Source organism: Pleurodeles waltl, chromosome 3_1 (genome assembly GCF_031143425.1).
Source record: "Pleurodeles waltl isolate 20211129_DDA chromosome 3_1, aPleWal1.hap1.20221129, whole genome shotgun sequence".
Classification (NCBI taxonomy): Eukaryota; Metazoa; Chordata; class Amphibia; order Caudata; family Salamandridae; genus Pleurodeles; species Pleurodeles waltl.
Window position 1 is genome coordinate 703,440,706 of NC_090440.1, and position 17,175 is coordinate 703,457,880.

At 46.1% G+C, this 17,175-nt stretch overlaps 1 protein-coding gene across 1 annotated transcript in view; it reads left to right on the top strand.

The window, feature by feature from the left end:
- Nucleotides 1-17,175, top strand: part of RBBP4 (RB binding protein 4, chromatin remodeling factor) — a 63,827-nt gene that overhangs the window by 21,449 nt on the left and 25,203 nt on the right. The window contains exons 2-4 of the mRNA XM_069223385.1: nucleotides 10,993-11,140; nucleotides 11,717-11,862; nucleotides 13,125-13,298. Coding sequence (XP_069079486.1) covers nucleotides 10,993-11,140; nucleotides 11,717-11,862; nucleotides 13,125-13,298 — 468 coding nt within the window. The remainder of the gene's footprint in view (nucleotides 1-10,992; nucleotides 11,141-11,716; nucleotides 11,863-13,124; nucleotides 13,299-17,175) is intronic.

Here is a 17,175-nt window from a genome sequence, read left to right on the forward strand (position 1 = left end):
TACCTGAACCAAGTATCACATGCCCCGAGTTCGATTAGATGATGCATTGTTAAGTAGTTTCTTTAATCCTCTCTATTTATTCTTTAATTCCTCCTATATCAATTTAAAGTCTGCTCTCTGTACCCAGGCCATGATCAAAGCAACCATCTGGCCCTGCAGAGTGCCATTGGGTAACTATGCACAAAGGTGTTGGGAATTATATTTTCTTACTCTCCTTTCTCTTAAATGTTGGCTTCAAACTATCCCACACAGTCAGCGTTCTCCTCGTCACAACTAGGTTCAGCTGCAACTGCTAGTGACTCAATAGCTCCACCACAAGAAATACTGTTATTCCGTCCCTTCTCCTGTGCTCATGCATCCCACCCTTCTCTTGCCTCCCAACTGCACGCCTACTTATGTCTCTTACAGACTTGATCAGCATAGTCTGATAAGTGTCAGGCCATGGACCTTGAGTCTTACACTGTCTGACACCTAGAGGGTACTCTAGCCCTACAATTAATTCCTTTTTTAAATGGAAAGGAATGGGCCCTTTTGATCGAAAATCTTGAACTGTCTGCCCTCTCCTTAACCACTTCTTTCTCACAAGCATCTACCTTTAAAATTAAAAGTCCATGCCTGCATTCAATAGAAAAATTCATTGGACCCGCTCACTACACTTTTCCTATTCATCATCTCTAGGAAAGCGGCCCTTGAACATTCTACACCTGTCTTATCTTTGTTATCCACATGTCTTTAATTTCATCTGTCTCTGCTCGAGAGTTAATTTAGTAGAATGCTGTGTTGTCGCCATGCTTGCTTGTAAAGCACTTTATGCAGTCAGAGGCCAGTTCGTAGCTTTGGAGATAGGAGTTGGAAAGGACAAAAGAATAGAACATTGAAAAGTGGTGTATCTTAGAAATATTGAGTCTTTTTAGGTCTCAACTAGACCAGGCTTGTGCTGTCTTGAAGAGATATGTTGTCTTTAATCTGTGGGCTTCTACCCTTTTGGTCGCTCCTTCGTCTGTTTTTTAAATTGTAGTTACAATTTGTCCCTGGCATGCGCGTGGTCATGCATCTTCTTACGTTTAGCCTCCACTCCCCACCCCCCACGAGCACGAGCTACTTGTAAACATCCGTTGCTCCCATTTTTACAACCATTTATGGATCAACTCTTTTTGTTTGTTTCCATCACTCTACACAGTGCTCGGCTCGGTCTCCTCCCGCCCTCAGGCCCCATCCACAGTTCACCTCTATCTCAGTCACTGGTTTTCCCTTCATTGCACTTTTATTTCCCCCACCTCCTCTCTCCGGTCACTGCTTGTTCTCAGTTCCAGTACTGAGAAGCGCACAGTTTCTGGCGCAGTCATGTGGTCAGTGTTACGCGTGCGCCTATTTGTCCCACCTTCCATCAGATTATTCCTGAGCGGCCATCTGTCTGTAATCTTGCTTTCTTCTCCCGATTCCTTCCCTTGAAAAGTGTGCCCGTCAAATGACACACCAACTGCCCAGCGGGATCGGAATCATACCCTATAGCAACAGTGTCTTTCCCTGCCAAGATATGCGCAGGAGGCAAGCAAAATTCTCCAGGACCTCAACTTTCATTTCCCCGTTTTACCGCCAAATGCTTCTTTAGAAGGACCGACATTTGCGGCAGCCTGGGTGTTTCTTTACTGTGTCACACATTTATAATAATTTAGTATGCTGGCCGGTCTTTTTTTTTTTGTTTTGGTTAACTTCTAGTAGAAGTGATGCATTAGAAAAAAAAACGTATTGTATTTCAGAAAACAAAATGTGCATCCTTTCAGTTTCAGCTAAAGTTGATTCATGTATTTTGCTCTTGTGGTAAAGACTGCCACATTGTGTGGTTCTTAGGCATCTGCTTGTGTAAACAGAGGAGCTGGCCTTCTAGTACAAGCTGTTTGCGAGGCCCTCAATAGAGGAATTACTGTAAACCGAGACCTCACACACACACAGACCCTCTGCAACTCCCTCTCAAATCATTTCCACCGCAAAATCTTGGACATACACAGCAGCTTCATACCACACACACCCTCCACACGCAGCCTCCAACCACCCAACAGAAACACACCACACACACCCCCCAACCTACTCACCACCTGGGCCCCCACCACTGACGAGGAAACTGAAATGACCATGAACTCCATCCACTCTGGCTCCCCCTCCGACCCATGCCCCCACTGAATATACAACAAGGCCAGCCCCACCATCGCCCCCATACTCCGAGCCATAATCAACAGCTCATTCGAAACCGCCACCTTCCCAAACCCCTGGGAGTCACTGCGCTTTAAAAAATAAAAATAAAAAAAAAATACCCAAAGCCGACCTCTCCAACTACCGCCCCATCTCCCTCCCTCCCTCCCTTTCCCAGAAAAGGTCACGGAAACACTAGTCAACACCTGCCTATCCCACTTCCTCGAGGCAAACCACACACTCGACCCCTCCCAATCTGGGTTCCGCAAGAACCACAGCACGGAAACCGCTCTCATCGCATGCACCGACGAAATCAGATCCAGAGTCGACATGGGCGAAACCGTAGTACTCATACTCCTGTACCTTTGACACAGTCTGCCACCACACACTCCGCACACGACTTCGGTGGGATCCGTCACAAAGCCCTGGACTGGCTCACCTCCTTCCTTACCAACAGAACCCAAAAAGTCAGTCTCCCACCCTTCCAATCCTCTGCCACCAAAATCACATGCGGAGTCCCACAAGGCTCCTCCCTCAGCCCCACACTCTTTAACATCTACATGGCCCCACTAGCCAACATCCTCAAACCCCACGGCATCACCATCCTCTCCTACGCTGATGACACACAACTCATATTCTCCCTCACCCGCAACCCCACCACCGCCAAAACCAACCTACACGCTGCACTCCTTGACACCGCTGCCTGGATGACAGCCAACCACCGTAAAACTCAACTCCAACAAAACCGAAATAATCATTTTTGGCCCACACAAAAACACTTGGGACCCCTCTTGGTGGCCCCCCACGTTAGGCCCCGCAAACCACGCACGCAACCTCGGCCTCTCCATGGCCCAACAAATCAACGCCTTCACCTCCTCATGCTTCAACACACTCCGCACACTGAAAAAAACTTTCAAATGGATCCCCACAGACACCAAAAAGACAGTCACCCACACACTCATCAGCAGTAGGCTTGACTACGGCAACGCCCTCTACGCCGGCACCACACAAACTCAAACGCAAACTACAGCGAATCAAGAACTCAGCAGCACGACTCATCCTCGACCTCCCCTGCCATGAACGCATCTCACCACACCTCAAATCCCTCCACTGGCTCCCCATAGACAAAAGGATCACCTTTGAGATCCTCATCCACGCACACAAATCTCTCCACAACACCAGCCCAACCTACCTTAACGAAAGAGTGACCTTCCACACTCCCACACGCCACCTCCGCTCCGCCGACCTATCTCTCGCTACAGTTCCTCGCATCAAACACACCACCACTGGAGGCAGATCTTTCTCCTATCTGGCCCCCAAAGCCTGGAACTCCCTCCCCACCCACCTCCAAGACCCAGGACCTCCTACTCTTCAGGAAGAGCCTTAAAACCTGGCTTTTCGAACAGTGATCTCCCAAACCTCCCCCCCCCCCCACCCCCCCCTCCTGCCCCCCCACAGCGCCTTGAGACCCTCACGGGTGAGTAGCACGCTCTATAAGTCTCTTTGATTGATAAATTGCCAGTTTTGTGCTGTCCCAGCACTGTTGAGTTCTTTTCCAGTGCACCTATCATCAGTAAAAACCTGGTGAAATCTGTGTGGGGAAAAGAGCCGTAACAGGAGAAACGAGAGGGAATCAATGGTCCTACTAATTTTCCCTGGTTTTGTTCTGCAAGTTTTCACTCTGTAAAAACAGTTAAAGAAGCATTTACAAAATCAATAGGACTCTGCAGTCAAAGAGCTATAGGCGTTGGTAATGTTAATGCATTTGTGTATCAGTAAAAACAGCCCCAGAGCTGTACACATTTACATTGCCAATGCCTATATCTCTTTGCCAATGCTTGTTTAGTTGTGGTTTTCTGAGGATGTACGTCCACAAACCTAATATTTCCCATAAAGATGTCAGCTGTCAAAGATCCATAATGCTAAGTAATCAGGCTACTACTTGTCTTGTTCCTTTATGATGCTTTTTCTCCCCTCAAAGCAACCGTATCGTGGATCGACTAGCTGATTATCCGCATCTCCCTTTCATGTTAGTTGTAGATTAAGCTGTCCTTATCCATTTGGCATGCGGCGGGCACAATGTGGATAGTAGACTTTAGTGTGGCATGGTTCTTATTGACACTGCCTTAACAATGTAATAGCATTGTTTTATATCTGTGGGCCCTCATACACATTTTTTTTTTAGGGCAATTCTGTTTATCGCAGTCACTACCATTGCAAAGCGTATTGCCTGCAACCCCATGGGCCGACTGCCTTCAGGAGCAAAATCCAGCACAGTCGTGTACCTCGCTGTTGCCTACAACCCTGGGGCAGACAGCGTGTAACAGGCTGATTAAACAAAAACAGATAAATGGAGAACCCAATTGTCCCCTCGCCTCCCCTGGTCAGCCCCACCAGCACCCATGCAAGCTTCAACCTTCCACTTCTGTAGTCTCAATGGGGTTGGATTCCAATAAGAAGCCATTTTATATGCAGTTTCAGTGCTAGCTATGTTATATGCAGTGTGATGCACTCTGTTAAAATTATCTGCCCATTCTTTAGTGGATAGGGTTCTGCCCATCTCTGCTTCCCATTTAAGTTACTCTTTAGATTTGGTTAGCCAACCTTCTCCTTAGTAAGGCATAAAGCTCAGTTATGATGTTTGTCATCTGACTTAAGAATTATCCACTTCTCAAGAGGAGTCCTCTGTCCCCCCCCTGCTCCTTGTCGAGTCCTAGGGCTTCTCACCCAGTGGGGCAGCTGAAGATATCGGACATGATCTGAGTCAGTTAAGGCTTAGTCGGTTTTTAGCTGGTCAAAGGGGATAAGCCCCAGGGCGTCAGAGGGACTACTCCTGCTTGCAGCCTGCATCAGGGTTGGAATTGCTCTGGCTGCAACCCAGGGACAAAGTTGATGTTGGCCAGGATCGAGGTCATAGGGGAAGGGAAGGTTGTTAGGCCTGTCTTCATCGCTACGGAGACCCATACTCCCATTGCCTGGCTTGTCAACGAGGAAGAGTACAGGCCCCAAGCCCTGTGCCGATGAGGGAGCCAAACCTTCCATACGTGTGAACCTGTCACAGATTGGTCCATAAATGTCCATTACTCTCCGACAGCAGACAGTTCCATTCCCTATATATCAGAGTTGGGCAACTTGGTAGTACCGGAGCAGCTGGGGACTGCAAGCGGACCATTCTCCTCCGGATGATATAGCAAGTGTTTATGCAGGTAGGAATTCTTGTTGTCACAAATAAATGTATTAAAAGCCAATTGCAGGGAACATATTGTGTTTGGTAGTCTGACAAAAGGCACGGTCTGAAATAAACATAATGTACGGGGAAAGAAGCTCATCTTGATCGCCGCAACTCTGCCCATCCATATTAGGCGAAGACTGCTCCACAACGTCAAGTCCTTGCAGGTTTGAGTGACTAGAGTTGTTGATAGTCTGTTTTAAGGGGAGTCTGGTCTAAGACAGTGCCTAGATATTGAGTAGTGTCTACTTCACACTCAAATAGGAACAAGGATTGCAGAGCAGTTTCATGTGTAGGACTGGCAGTGAAATTCAGAATCTGGGACTTTTGCATATTTACGTCAAGTCCTGAGACGTTACCGAAGGCATGGAACTCCTCAACCAACGCCAGTAGTGAGGAATAAAATTACATCAGCGAAAAAGTTTATTAGGTGTTGTTCCCCACCAAAAGGAATCCCCTGAATGACTGGGTTGTCTCAGCCTGTACACTAGAGGCTCCATGTAAAGAGCAAAAAGAAGAGGGGACAGCCCTAGCGTGTACCCCTCTGGATCAGGAACGATGGTGGTCGCTAATACTGAACCTACGCAGCGTATCAAAAAGATAAGGCCAGCGGATGCGGTCTAACGCTTTTTCTGTGTCGATGGACAGGAGTAAAGCCTCCTTGTTAGACCTATGACCCATATCTATCAAGTGTAGTAGACACTTGATGTTGTCACTGCATTGGTGTGCGGAAATAAATCCTGCCTGATCAGGGTCACTGAGGCCATGTGCTAGACTACTGGTGAAGAGCTTCGCATTTGTTTGGGAGAGAGAGGTCTGTGTGACCCGCAGAGGGTTGGATCTTTACCCAGCCTCTAGCATGGACTAAGGAGTTATAGAAACAGGTGAGCAGTGGGGCTAAGTCTTGGCAGAAGGTCTTGTAAAATTGTGAGATGAATCAGGTCCCAGAGCTTTCATAGGTTGCAGTTGCACTATGGCTGAAATCACCTCTTCTATGCAAGTAGGCTGTTCCAGAGTCGAAGCATCAGCCTCTGGTAAAGAGGTAAGGGTGATGCTTTGAAGGTATTCAAAGGGATTACCAACTGAGCCATCTGCAGTGGCCTCAAGAGCACCATAAAAGGCTCAAAATGCTGCTATTATTCCCACATCTATACATGTCTCAGTGGAGGAATCGGTGCGGATTGCTTTCACTGAACCTGAATAGATTTTGTTGCGTGAGCGGTGTGCCAGTATATGCGCAGCCAGGTTGCTGCTTGGATAGAATTTGTTTGAGGCGCATCATAGCATGTTCTGCAGTGTCCAGGTCAAGGCTTTCTCCAGCTTTCTACAAGCTCTGTGCTCTGGTGCGTTTGTGGATGGCTTCCAGTTCGGTGTCAGATTTTTCAAGGCACTTTCGTTTACCTCTGTAGTGCCGATTTGCTGCTGCAGTGACTGCTGTTGGCTCCCCACGCACCACAAATTTTAGGGCTCCCAGATAAATGCCAGGGAGGTCTCCCCAGTGTCGTAATTTTGAAGGTAGGAGGGGATTAGTCTTACTAGAGGTGACGGAAGCCTGGGACTGCCGCAGGGTGTTCCGCAATTGACAATGGAAACTCCTGGGTTGGATGGCAGGCAATCTAATGGAGAGAGTCGAGGGTGTGTGGTCAGGGAGAGCGCGTAGGGCAGTAGATTCTTCAGGCACGAGGTCCAGCAAGGGTGGGGTAGCAAGGAAGTAGTCTGTGTGCACATAGGTTTTCTGCACGACCAAATAGAATGAGTAGTCCTTAGAAGACTGGAATAGCCTGCACCACACGTTGTGTCACCCACAATCAGAAAGCCAACAAAGGCTTGTAGCTGAGAAGGCCCTGGTTGGTCAGAGGGTTGCCCAGAGTGGTCCATTTCTGGGTCCGTGACCAAGTTCAAGTCCCTCTCACTAGGATAGCAGCGTCACCAGTATGAAGCACAGAAGCCAAAGAGCTCACGATGAAGGCTTCCTGGTGTTCGTTGGGGCATAAACATTCGCTAGGGTGAAGTAAAAGGAGCCCACCCGGAGTCGAATAGCCAGTAATCACCTTTTGACCTGTTAGCGTAGACAAGATTTCAGCTTATGAAAAAAGAATAGCTGCCCTCCCCCCTTTCCAAGGCAAGAGGACCAAAGCTGGCAGGGAAATCATTAGCTTTGCCTTCCATGGCCATCCTTGGAGACTCAGGGAATCTCCTGCAGGAGACAGATATTGCCTCTGGCGTGCTTCAGGAGAGCGAGGACAGCTAATCTTTGGTAAGTTTAAGACTCCTCACAGTAAGGCTAATAATCTTAAGCTCCATGGGGTTTACTTAAAGGGCATGACGTCCTGTATTTGATACAGGGAGATTTGTGAGCTCATAGCAGAGTGACGGTGTTCCAATATTGAACCACTACAGCATTGCTTAAGTAGCCAAGGGGTGACCGGCTAGTATGATGGGGACACATGACCCCAAAAGCCCCACCAACAAACAAGGTCAAGAGAACGGCTTTAACGTAATGCATCAGTCCATGGAACATGGAAAATGTGTGTACGGTGTGGACCAGATGGGTGAGGAAGCAAGGCAAAAGGAGTTGGGGGAAAGTTCACCCATAAAGAGGCGAAAATATTACATCAAGACAGTGGGATGCGCTCGCCAGGTAATGGCTTTAAAGATCCCCAGCTTTATTGGGCATCACGCTTGTCAGTATCTCTAGTCAGCATGGCCAGCACAGACTTTCGTTCCAAGGCCATAGTCTCTGGGTCCGGACGCATAGTATCAGAGGGCTGGTGTGACCTGCCGGAGTAGTAGTCGCTGCGCTGTCTGATTCTGGGGGCTGTGCGGCTCTTCTCCTGAAGAGGGGTCTTCGATATCAAGAACCCTGCAAGCTTCCTTAAGGGATCTGAACTGATATAGTTTGCCTTCTAGGTGAAAGATGATTCGGAACAAGTGACCCTAGGAGTAGAGGACCCTGGCCTTCAAGTGAGCTGTGACTGGGCAGAAATCGTGTCTCTTCTGTAGTATGATGGTCACTAAATCTTGATATAACAAGAGTGTGTGGCCCTTAAACTGAAGCGGGTGTAGCTCATAGGCTTTGCACAGGATGGCTTCATTTACCTGAAAGTTAGAGACACACTAAGATGTCTGCAGGAGGGCTGGTTTCGGAGGACCGACTGCGGGCCCAGTATACTAGAGGGCCTAATCGTTTATGAGCAGGCCCAATCTATTACAACAGGTCTCCAGGGGCTGTGAGCCACAATTACTCCGCCACAAGATGGTCAGTCCAAGAAAACACTCCTCAAGAAGGGGCCTGGACCCACAGAGGTTTTGGTCCGCTGTTCATCAGCGCTGATGCAGTAAGGGTGAGGCTCAAAGGATGATGTTATTTGGGGGCTGGTGGTGCAGCACACTCCTTTCGTGTTCTCTCTGCAGGCCCAGTATGCCAGATGACCCAAAGGCTGAGCAGGCCCAATCTGATGCAACAGGTCTCCAGGTGGGTGCGGGCCACAGTCCCTCGGTCGCTAGGTCCTCCGGTCAGAAAGACAGTCCATCGCTAGGGCTCTATTACAGGCAGTGAGTCTGAAGGCTCAGTGCACTCTCTTCAGTAGACTTGTGCCACTCTGTGTGTATCACCACTTCACTGCTCAACGGGTGCCGAGGTGCAAAGGGGGCTTGGTGCTGGGCCAGAATAGCGCTGCAGGCAGACCGTGTGCCTGGGGGTGTGGGTAGTTTGGGGTGCTCGGCTGGCAGGGCTCTGAAGTGCTTTGCAACGGCGAGGATGGGGGAGACAAAGACATCTTATCTGCCCGCCATCTTGGCCCCACAGAATACTAGGGTTTTAAAGTCTACCTTATTATAAGTCCATCCATACACATTTTTTCATTAGTCATTTTTCTACAGATAAGCTACCCTTTTGTCACCAAAAATTGTATGTTCTCCTTCCATCTGACCTCTCCCTTCACAGTCAGCGAGCACACATTTGGCTGTGGCTTTCAGCCCCCCCCTTTCTTACAGTTGGGCTTCACCTGTCTTAGTAACACCTGGATAACACCCCAAAGGTCACTTCACTGTACAGATTGTTTCATCAGCTACTTGTCCTTGCTCAACAACATCCTAGGACTGGCTGCCAGTGGGTATAATGTCATACTTTGAAGATCATGGCAGAAAACCAGAGCAAACCAAAGTCCTACTTCTCTAAATTCAGAGTCGTAGAAAAGCGCATCTCCTGTGTTGCGTTATTTTTCTGGCATTAGAGGAGGATGGAGGACTGTTCATGCTGTAGTGTAGATGTAACCCCCAGCAGTTGTTGGAACAGGAATCCTTTCTAAAGATACTGGAGCTTTGCCCGCTGATGTGGCATGCTTCATTATGGGGTCTGTGCCTCACCTTGGATAGATTGTTCTATATCAACAGTGGCTCACTGAGCAGAAGTTCTTCATAGGAGACTTGATCTATCTTAATCGGCATTGATCAGTCAGTTTGGCTTTTGTGTGAACGCCTTAAACGCATAGGACCCCTAATTATATATACATCTGGCTAATGGTTAACCAAATTACTATTTATGGACGGTTCTATAAAGTAAGCTTGAAAATTGTCACGAACTGGGAGTGTTTAGCACTTTACTATCCTATGGTCATTGTGTTTCTGCTGCTTCAAAAAAGCCCTTACATTGTTTTCATGAATAAGTTCCCATCCTTAGCCACTGCTTAACGGTTGAGAGATATGTGTGATCTAAAGTATAGAAGGGTGTATGAAAAGCAAACAATACCCTCGTTTGGATTCAAACCAGTAATGATATTCCGGGTCTGTGTCTAGCTCTGTAACAAAACTGATTGGAAAGCTACTGGTTGGTCAATATTGGTTCAACCAGCCAATTGTCTTGGTTAATGTCTGTTACAATTGCCTATTCAGACCACTGCCCTTCAGTACAGGTGAAAGGCCTTTAACCCTGCGGCTATTAGTATCTGCCAGTTAGTCGTCTCCTGGCCAGCTGTGCTGGGGCTTTTGTTCATTTAGACTGGATGAGAGTACACTCCAACCAGTACAGTCTAGATCCATCTGTAGGTTAGCACATCCAGTGGCAGTGTATATTCACCTGTCTCTGCTGTATAAAGCAGACTAGAAACATGTGTTACTACACAACTCTAAAATTCAATTTTGGGATTTCTTTCACTACGGTCCATTTGCCCAGACTAATGGCTCAGTTGACTAACGCATCCACTGCCGGATCTGTTTATTTCTTGGTTACAGGTTCGAGTCCAGTGGTTCATTCCAGCTTTTCAGCCTCCTAATCTTGGTAAAATTAATTCTATTGAACTTAAATGTTTGTTGTCCAGTGCCAAGAAACCTCATGTGGTGAATGTAAACTTTTCAGGTACACGGTATGCCATTTAGGAGTCTTTAATATCTACCTTTATTTCTCATCCAAGTTTGTGTTAGCTCATTCTATCATTGTTGTTTTATTTGCAATCTAGTGTGATTTCCAGTCGTTAGGATTTAGTCACATATTTTCACCACCTATTTGGTCTCTGGTAATCCTGTTGGGCAGCTCCTTCCTTACCTTGTGATTTTTTTTTGTATGTGTTTTGTAGCAGCCTTTGATGATGCAGTGGAGGAGCGAGTGATCAACGAAGAATATAAAATATGGAAGAAAAACACTCCGTTTTTATATGACCTGGTGATGACCCATGCTCTTGAGTGGCCCAGCCTGACGGCACAATGGCTACCTGATGTTACCAGGTGAGTAGGTCTGGCATTGTAGAATGGTCGCACTTCAGACTGTCATTTCTGTTCCTCTACCCTTTGATTAGGTTCAGAAGGTTTGGAAAGGTGGGGTGACTCACCTTTTGCTTTGTGTGCTGTTGCTGTTCCCACTGCTGGAGTGGATATTAAATGGTATGCACGTTATTCTTGCTGGCAGTCATTAGGCACACGTTAGCAAATCGTGGACTAAGCCTTCCCCCATACTCCTCCACACTCTAACAGTGGTAGACTCTGGGGATCTGTGCTACTTCTCCCAATCCATTTTCCTTTGTAGCCTCCGTTGTACAAATAATCGTTCCTCTTTCATGATGCCCCAAGGGACTTATTTGAGCTGCACACGTTGGTGCCACTAGTCACATAGACTGCTGTGTGGGATGTTCGGATAGTGCATTTTTCCTTTTATAGTCCAGCTTCACCCTTCCCGTGCTGCACAAGTGAGACTTTCTTGATTAACATAGACCTCATATAATCTTTCTCATGGGGCTGGCTTAGGCTGTTTTAATAATATTTTACATCATGAGATTATTGCCTGATGATGTCTTTGTGTTGCAGACCCGAGGGTAAAGACTTCAGCATCCATCGTCTAGTACTTGGCACACACACATCTGATGAACAAAACCATTTGGTGATCGCTAGTGTGCAGCTCCCCAATGACGATGCCCAGTTTGATGCGTCTCACTATGATAGCGAGAAAGGAGGTGAGTCAAGTTCCTTTACTGATTGCTGTTGAACTGGGTTCAGTGCACATGTGAAGATGCCTTTTTGTTTGGCTTGTTAGGGCTCTTTTTTAGCACAAAGGTTGTTTACCCATCTTCAGTGCCCCAGGCAAACACCATCACAATCCGTTGACCTGCAGTTCTTATTTTTTGCCTCTTTTGTTGTAACTGATGTCTTACTATTGTCAGGTTGTTGATTTTAATCCTGCCAACCAAGGAGGCCTTCAGGATTCTAGAGCAGCAGTTCTTAACCTTTGACTTCTGTGGACTTCCACAGTCGTTGGCCCCTGCCGCAGAAGTTTCTATGTTTTGAATCTCAAAACGGTGCACAAAAATACAAAAACAGTTATACCCCAAGCAAATGGACTAATATTGAAATGCTTCATTTAGAATCCAATCTGGAATATCTTTAGTGTTGCTTCCTTATTTGTATATACTTTATTATTTGTAATTATTACTTTTAATATTATTTCATTTTGTTAAACAGTCTGACGGCAGACCTTGCGGACCCCTGGGAGTCCTCCGACCTCAGGTTAAGAACCAGTGCTCTAGAGAGTATTTTACTGTTTACATTTCCAACCACTTTCCAGACCTGCATTTCTCTTTTGGTCTGCTCACAGTGTAGACCTTTCCTTTAGGTCCACAGATGGGCAGTGTTAAGTGGTGGAAAACATGTCTGTTTTCCCACATAGAACTGTATATTTAATGACAAGAACATATATAAATGAGGTCCTTGACTGGAAGAGGCTAATACATTTTCGTGTTTATAGGTTTATTAATCTTTAACTGCATGGGGAAATGTGAGGGTGTTTATTTTCCTAGTTATTTGAAAGACACGCTGAAGTGCAGGGACAATCCATCCTCTGCTCAGCCCTGTAATAGTTCATTTTTCATAAATTTCTTGTTTAATTTTGAGACCTATTTGGACATTGTTCACCGAATGGCCCTTCGAATTTTGAAAATTGGTACAGGATCTGATTGTATTGTTTATAACCTTCATTGACATGAAATGTGAATGTTGACAATTATAGTGCAGAAAGGATTCTTGGTTGAACTGAACTTTACTGCGTGAGTTGTCTTCTAAAATGAAGTACCCTGAGCAGTTACCAACAATCTCCTTTCATTAGTGAGAACTGCAACTGGTTACAGGAGCAAAATGGCTTCTTGTGTCCAAACCACCCTAATTTTGCTTGTATGAAACTGTATGCCTTTCTAAGTGTTTTTTCTCTCATTCAATTTCTTAGAGTTTGGTGGATTTGGTTCTGTAAGTGGGAAGATAGAAATTGAAATTAAAATCAACCATGAAGGAGAAGTGAACCGTGCGAGGTACATGCCCCAGAATCCCTGTATCATTGCCACAAAGACCCCTTCAAGTGATGTCCTTGTGTTTGACTACACAAAGCACCCTTCAAAGCCAGGTAACTGCTCTCTTCTGCAATTAATTGTACAGCTCTGTTGTTCACCGTAGAAACCACCAGCCTACTAATTTGTTTGGTAGTCTCAGCCAAGATGTTATAGTTCATTGGGCATGAGGATGATTGATTCTGTTGCCCAATGTAGATGATTCCTTTGTAAGTGTTGACATTTGGCAATTAGGGAAAGAATTCATTCCTCTTTTGTTTCATACCTATTTATCGCTGAGGTCTCTGTGTTCAGTGCTAATTTCTTCCACCTTTGTGTTTTGAGAGCGACCTTCCCATGTGTCCGAATTGGACTGGGATTCCCGAGGCGGTCTTGGAGCACTCTTTCAGTTGTTAGTTTAAGGCATTGTCCCATGACCTACCTGTTAGACTGACAATTGAACGCCAAGTAAAACCCTTTTAGCACTTAATCCTGGATTCTTTTTAGCACCAAGTCCTTAAGACGATGCAAGGCCCACTCAGCCAAAGAGCTAGTGACCACAACATATCGATTAGGACATTTTGTTGCTCCAAAATGTAAGTTTTGCAGGCAACCCTTGCATTTTTTTTTTTTTTTTTTGCAGCATATTATTTTATTGACCGGGATTGTCTTGCATAGTTCTATTATGTGAGTTCAATCATGTGAAGTGCTTGCAGTAAGTCTAACCACTGGCAACTGCTCAGGGTAGCATTCCAGCCCATAGTTTTTTTTTTTTTTGCCCACCACCGCACCTCAGATTATACGAGCCATATGCTATCACTCTTGGACCTGCTCCACTAAGAACTGAACAGCCTAAACTGCCCACCTAGATCCAGTCTAAGCCGGAACCCAAGACCAGTTTCACCCTAGTTGGGGGCTCTTCAGTCGGGTGCAGATTTGTTCAAGTGGCAAAGTGAGCACGGTCCCACCACTAGAAATACATGCGTAAATCAATCTTAAACACTGGCGATCCCTCGGGGGTCACGTGGTGTGTGTGCTTGCGGTCCTGACTAATTTCCGGTGGCTGCGGTTGATTTGAACATCCCGACAATTATTTATGTGTGTGTATTTATTTTTGTATTAATTGTGGCAGGTATGAGTCATGTGCTCACTGTCACTGTAACCACGCTGTGCCCAACTGAAGAGCCCCCAGTCAAGGCAAAACTGGTCTTGGGTTGCTTGTCTTGCAATTCCTGGAGGACCTGGCAGTGCAGGATGACTGCTCCTACTGGAGCAGGGTCAGAATTGATTTGCGTATAGCTAGGTCCAAACTGTAGTGACATGGTGTGCAGAATAACAATGGACTGGAATGTAGCCCTGAGTAATTACCAGTTGTTGAGATTAATTCAAGCATTATACACATCACTTTTTGTATACCTACGGTTAGTATGGTGGCTCTTAAGCCCTTTCTTTGCAAGGGCTAGTTTTGATTTCCAGTCTAGGCCTGGTTCTCTTTCTGCCTTCTTTGAAAGCAGTTGCCACTTGGAGGGATGGTGAGAAAGGGGGGGACATAAATACCCCTGTTGATTATCTTGTCATCCCCTGACTCCTCTGCCTTGGAGGCAGATTACTTGATGTGCAGAACAGAGCAACATAGGCTGCTCTGCACTGTAGAAGAAAAAACAACTGTCTCCTTGAGGTGATCATTTCCTTTTTTAGGGTCGAGCCTGCGTTGCATGCGCACACGTATCCCAGGGAGGCGCTTTAGTTATTAGAAAAGGGCTCGGAGCCCTGTCGATGTCACGTCAGTGTGTTTCATTGGTTCGTGGGCTTGCCTAGTAAAATCTGCTTGCTTTCATAAGTGGAAGGCATGAACACGTCCTGTCTTTGCAGGTGGTTAGCCCTCCTCGAGCGCAGCAACCAAGTACAGAAAACACGCGAGGCTCGCTGTTTTCTGTCAGATCGTGGCCTACTTTTTCTCTATTTTCCTAGCGCGATCTCGCTTGGCAGAAGTCGAGCGCTTTGCACCGTTAATTTCTCTATTTCGGGTTACGTACATAAAAGCACTTTTGCCGATAGATGAAAAGTCGGTGAGGAGTTTACACCGCGATCAGCTCTAACATGAGCAAACGCGAGACCCGTTGCATTGCAAATGCTTGTCTTTACTTTTTTTTCTTAAAAATGATCTTGTTGCAGAGGTGGCACGCACACACAATTACTTTGGAATTGTGATGTGCAGTGCCAATAGCCAGGCAGCATTTTCAAGAAAAACAAGGAAAGAAAACAAACTTAAAGGAGACAGTTTTATTGAGGCCAAATATTTGGAAATTGTGGGCAGTGCGGCCCCTGTCCATAATTGTTTTGCGAAAAGCTGGTAGGCGGTTAAGGGATGCCATTGTTGTGTCTGGGAGGCCACGAAATAGGATATTATCGGCTGATGGAAGAATTTGAGGGCTTGTATAAAAGTCCTGAAGTAGTTTCCTAGAAGAAACTGTTTGACATTCCTTGGAAGAGAGAATTGGTACAAGGCCACATTTGTGAGTGTGGTTTTTTTTTTTTTTTTTTTTTTTTTTTTTTGGGGCGAACGGGAGGCAGTGTGATCTTTGACTAAGAGATTGCTGGTCAGGGTAAATATAGGTGACCTGGCATTCGGTGAAGTTTGAGTTAAACACCATCTAAATTAATGTTATTTCACCATGTTTCTTCTATATCTTGCTTGTTGTTCTTGGCAAAAAACAGGAGTTCTGTCGTGGTAGGGTTTACATTTTAGATATGTACCTGACGTCCAGGTATGGATGCAGTGCACATGGGGCATTGGATGCCCAAAGCAGAAGAGCCTTCCAAATGGTGTTGTGTAACAGCTGCATATTGGTAAATTTTAATGCGGTTACCTTTAGAGGCCTAAGGGGCTCCATGAAGAGGTTGAAGATGTTGTGGGGCAGTATGGGTCCTTACGGGACCCTGAAGTTGGTATGGATATTTCAGAACTCGGAGGTACCCATGTAAACATACTGATGTCTGTTGGAAAGGTAAGAGGAGAACGAGAGAAGTACCTTACTGGACTAAAACAGTTCCATGGTGTTGAGCACTACCCCTTTAAAACCACAGCTTGGGTAATGCAAGCTCTGCTCAGTGAGGAGTCAACCGCACATGGTGCATGCAGGGGAGCAATTGCAGAACCTTGCAGACAAAAGTCAGGTTATTCTATTCACAAGGCCATGGATTGCACCCCATGCATTTGCACATGCTGTCAGGAAGCTAGAGATTAAAGTACAGTAACTTTGCAGCCACCACCGAGATTGTGTGGTCTGCACACTCTGAGTTCTTAGGCTGCATTAACAACCCAGCCTCGGAAAGTGAGCCGAGTAAACTTGAGTCACTAGTGGACAAGCACTGTGATTCAGGGATGAAGGGAGCTTACAGTGGTTGAGTAGTTGGTCTTACCAGTAGGTCTGGTAGCACGTCTTCTGGGTCTAACAAAAAATCACTGTTCATTGCTTCTGTGTTCCTTGACCTCTGGACTGCGCACTGCTTTTCTGATTCTTTTTCTCCCTATGCAGCGTAATCCCAGTGTTCCTCATATGTATCTGTAAGGGTTCCTTCCTCAAGTGGTAAGTCAGTAGTGCCTCTAGCAAAGTTCCAGGATTCCAAGTCTGGTCCTTGGTGCTCAAAGATCTCTCATGAACAATGGGGTGTACTTTCCTTCATGTCACTAGCATCCTGACACAGCCATTTGGTTTGTGCTCACACTCCTTATTATACCTGGCTACCAGAACGGACAGAATACTGAAATCCGCATTCCTGCTTTTTGGTTAGTAACATCTAGATCTGTGTGTAGGGCAGCTTCCTATGGGATGCAGAATCTGGAGCAAGAATACTTTGAGCCTGGTGTGCCCTTTCAAAAGGAAAAAAGACACAATGGGAATGTACTGCATTCCCAGGTACCAACTTTCAACGCCATCTGGATGGTTTCTT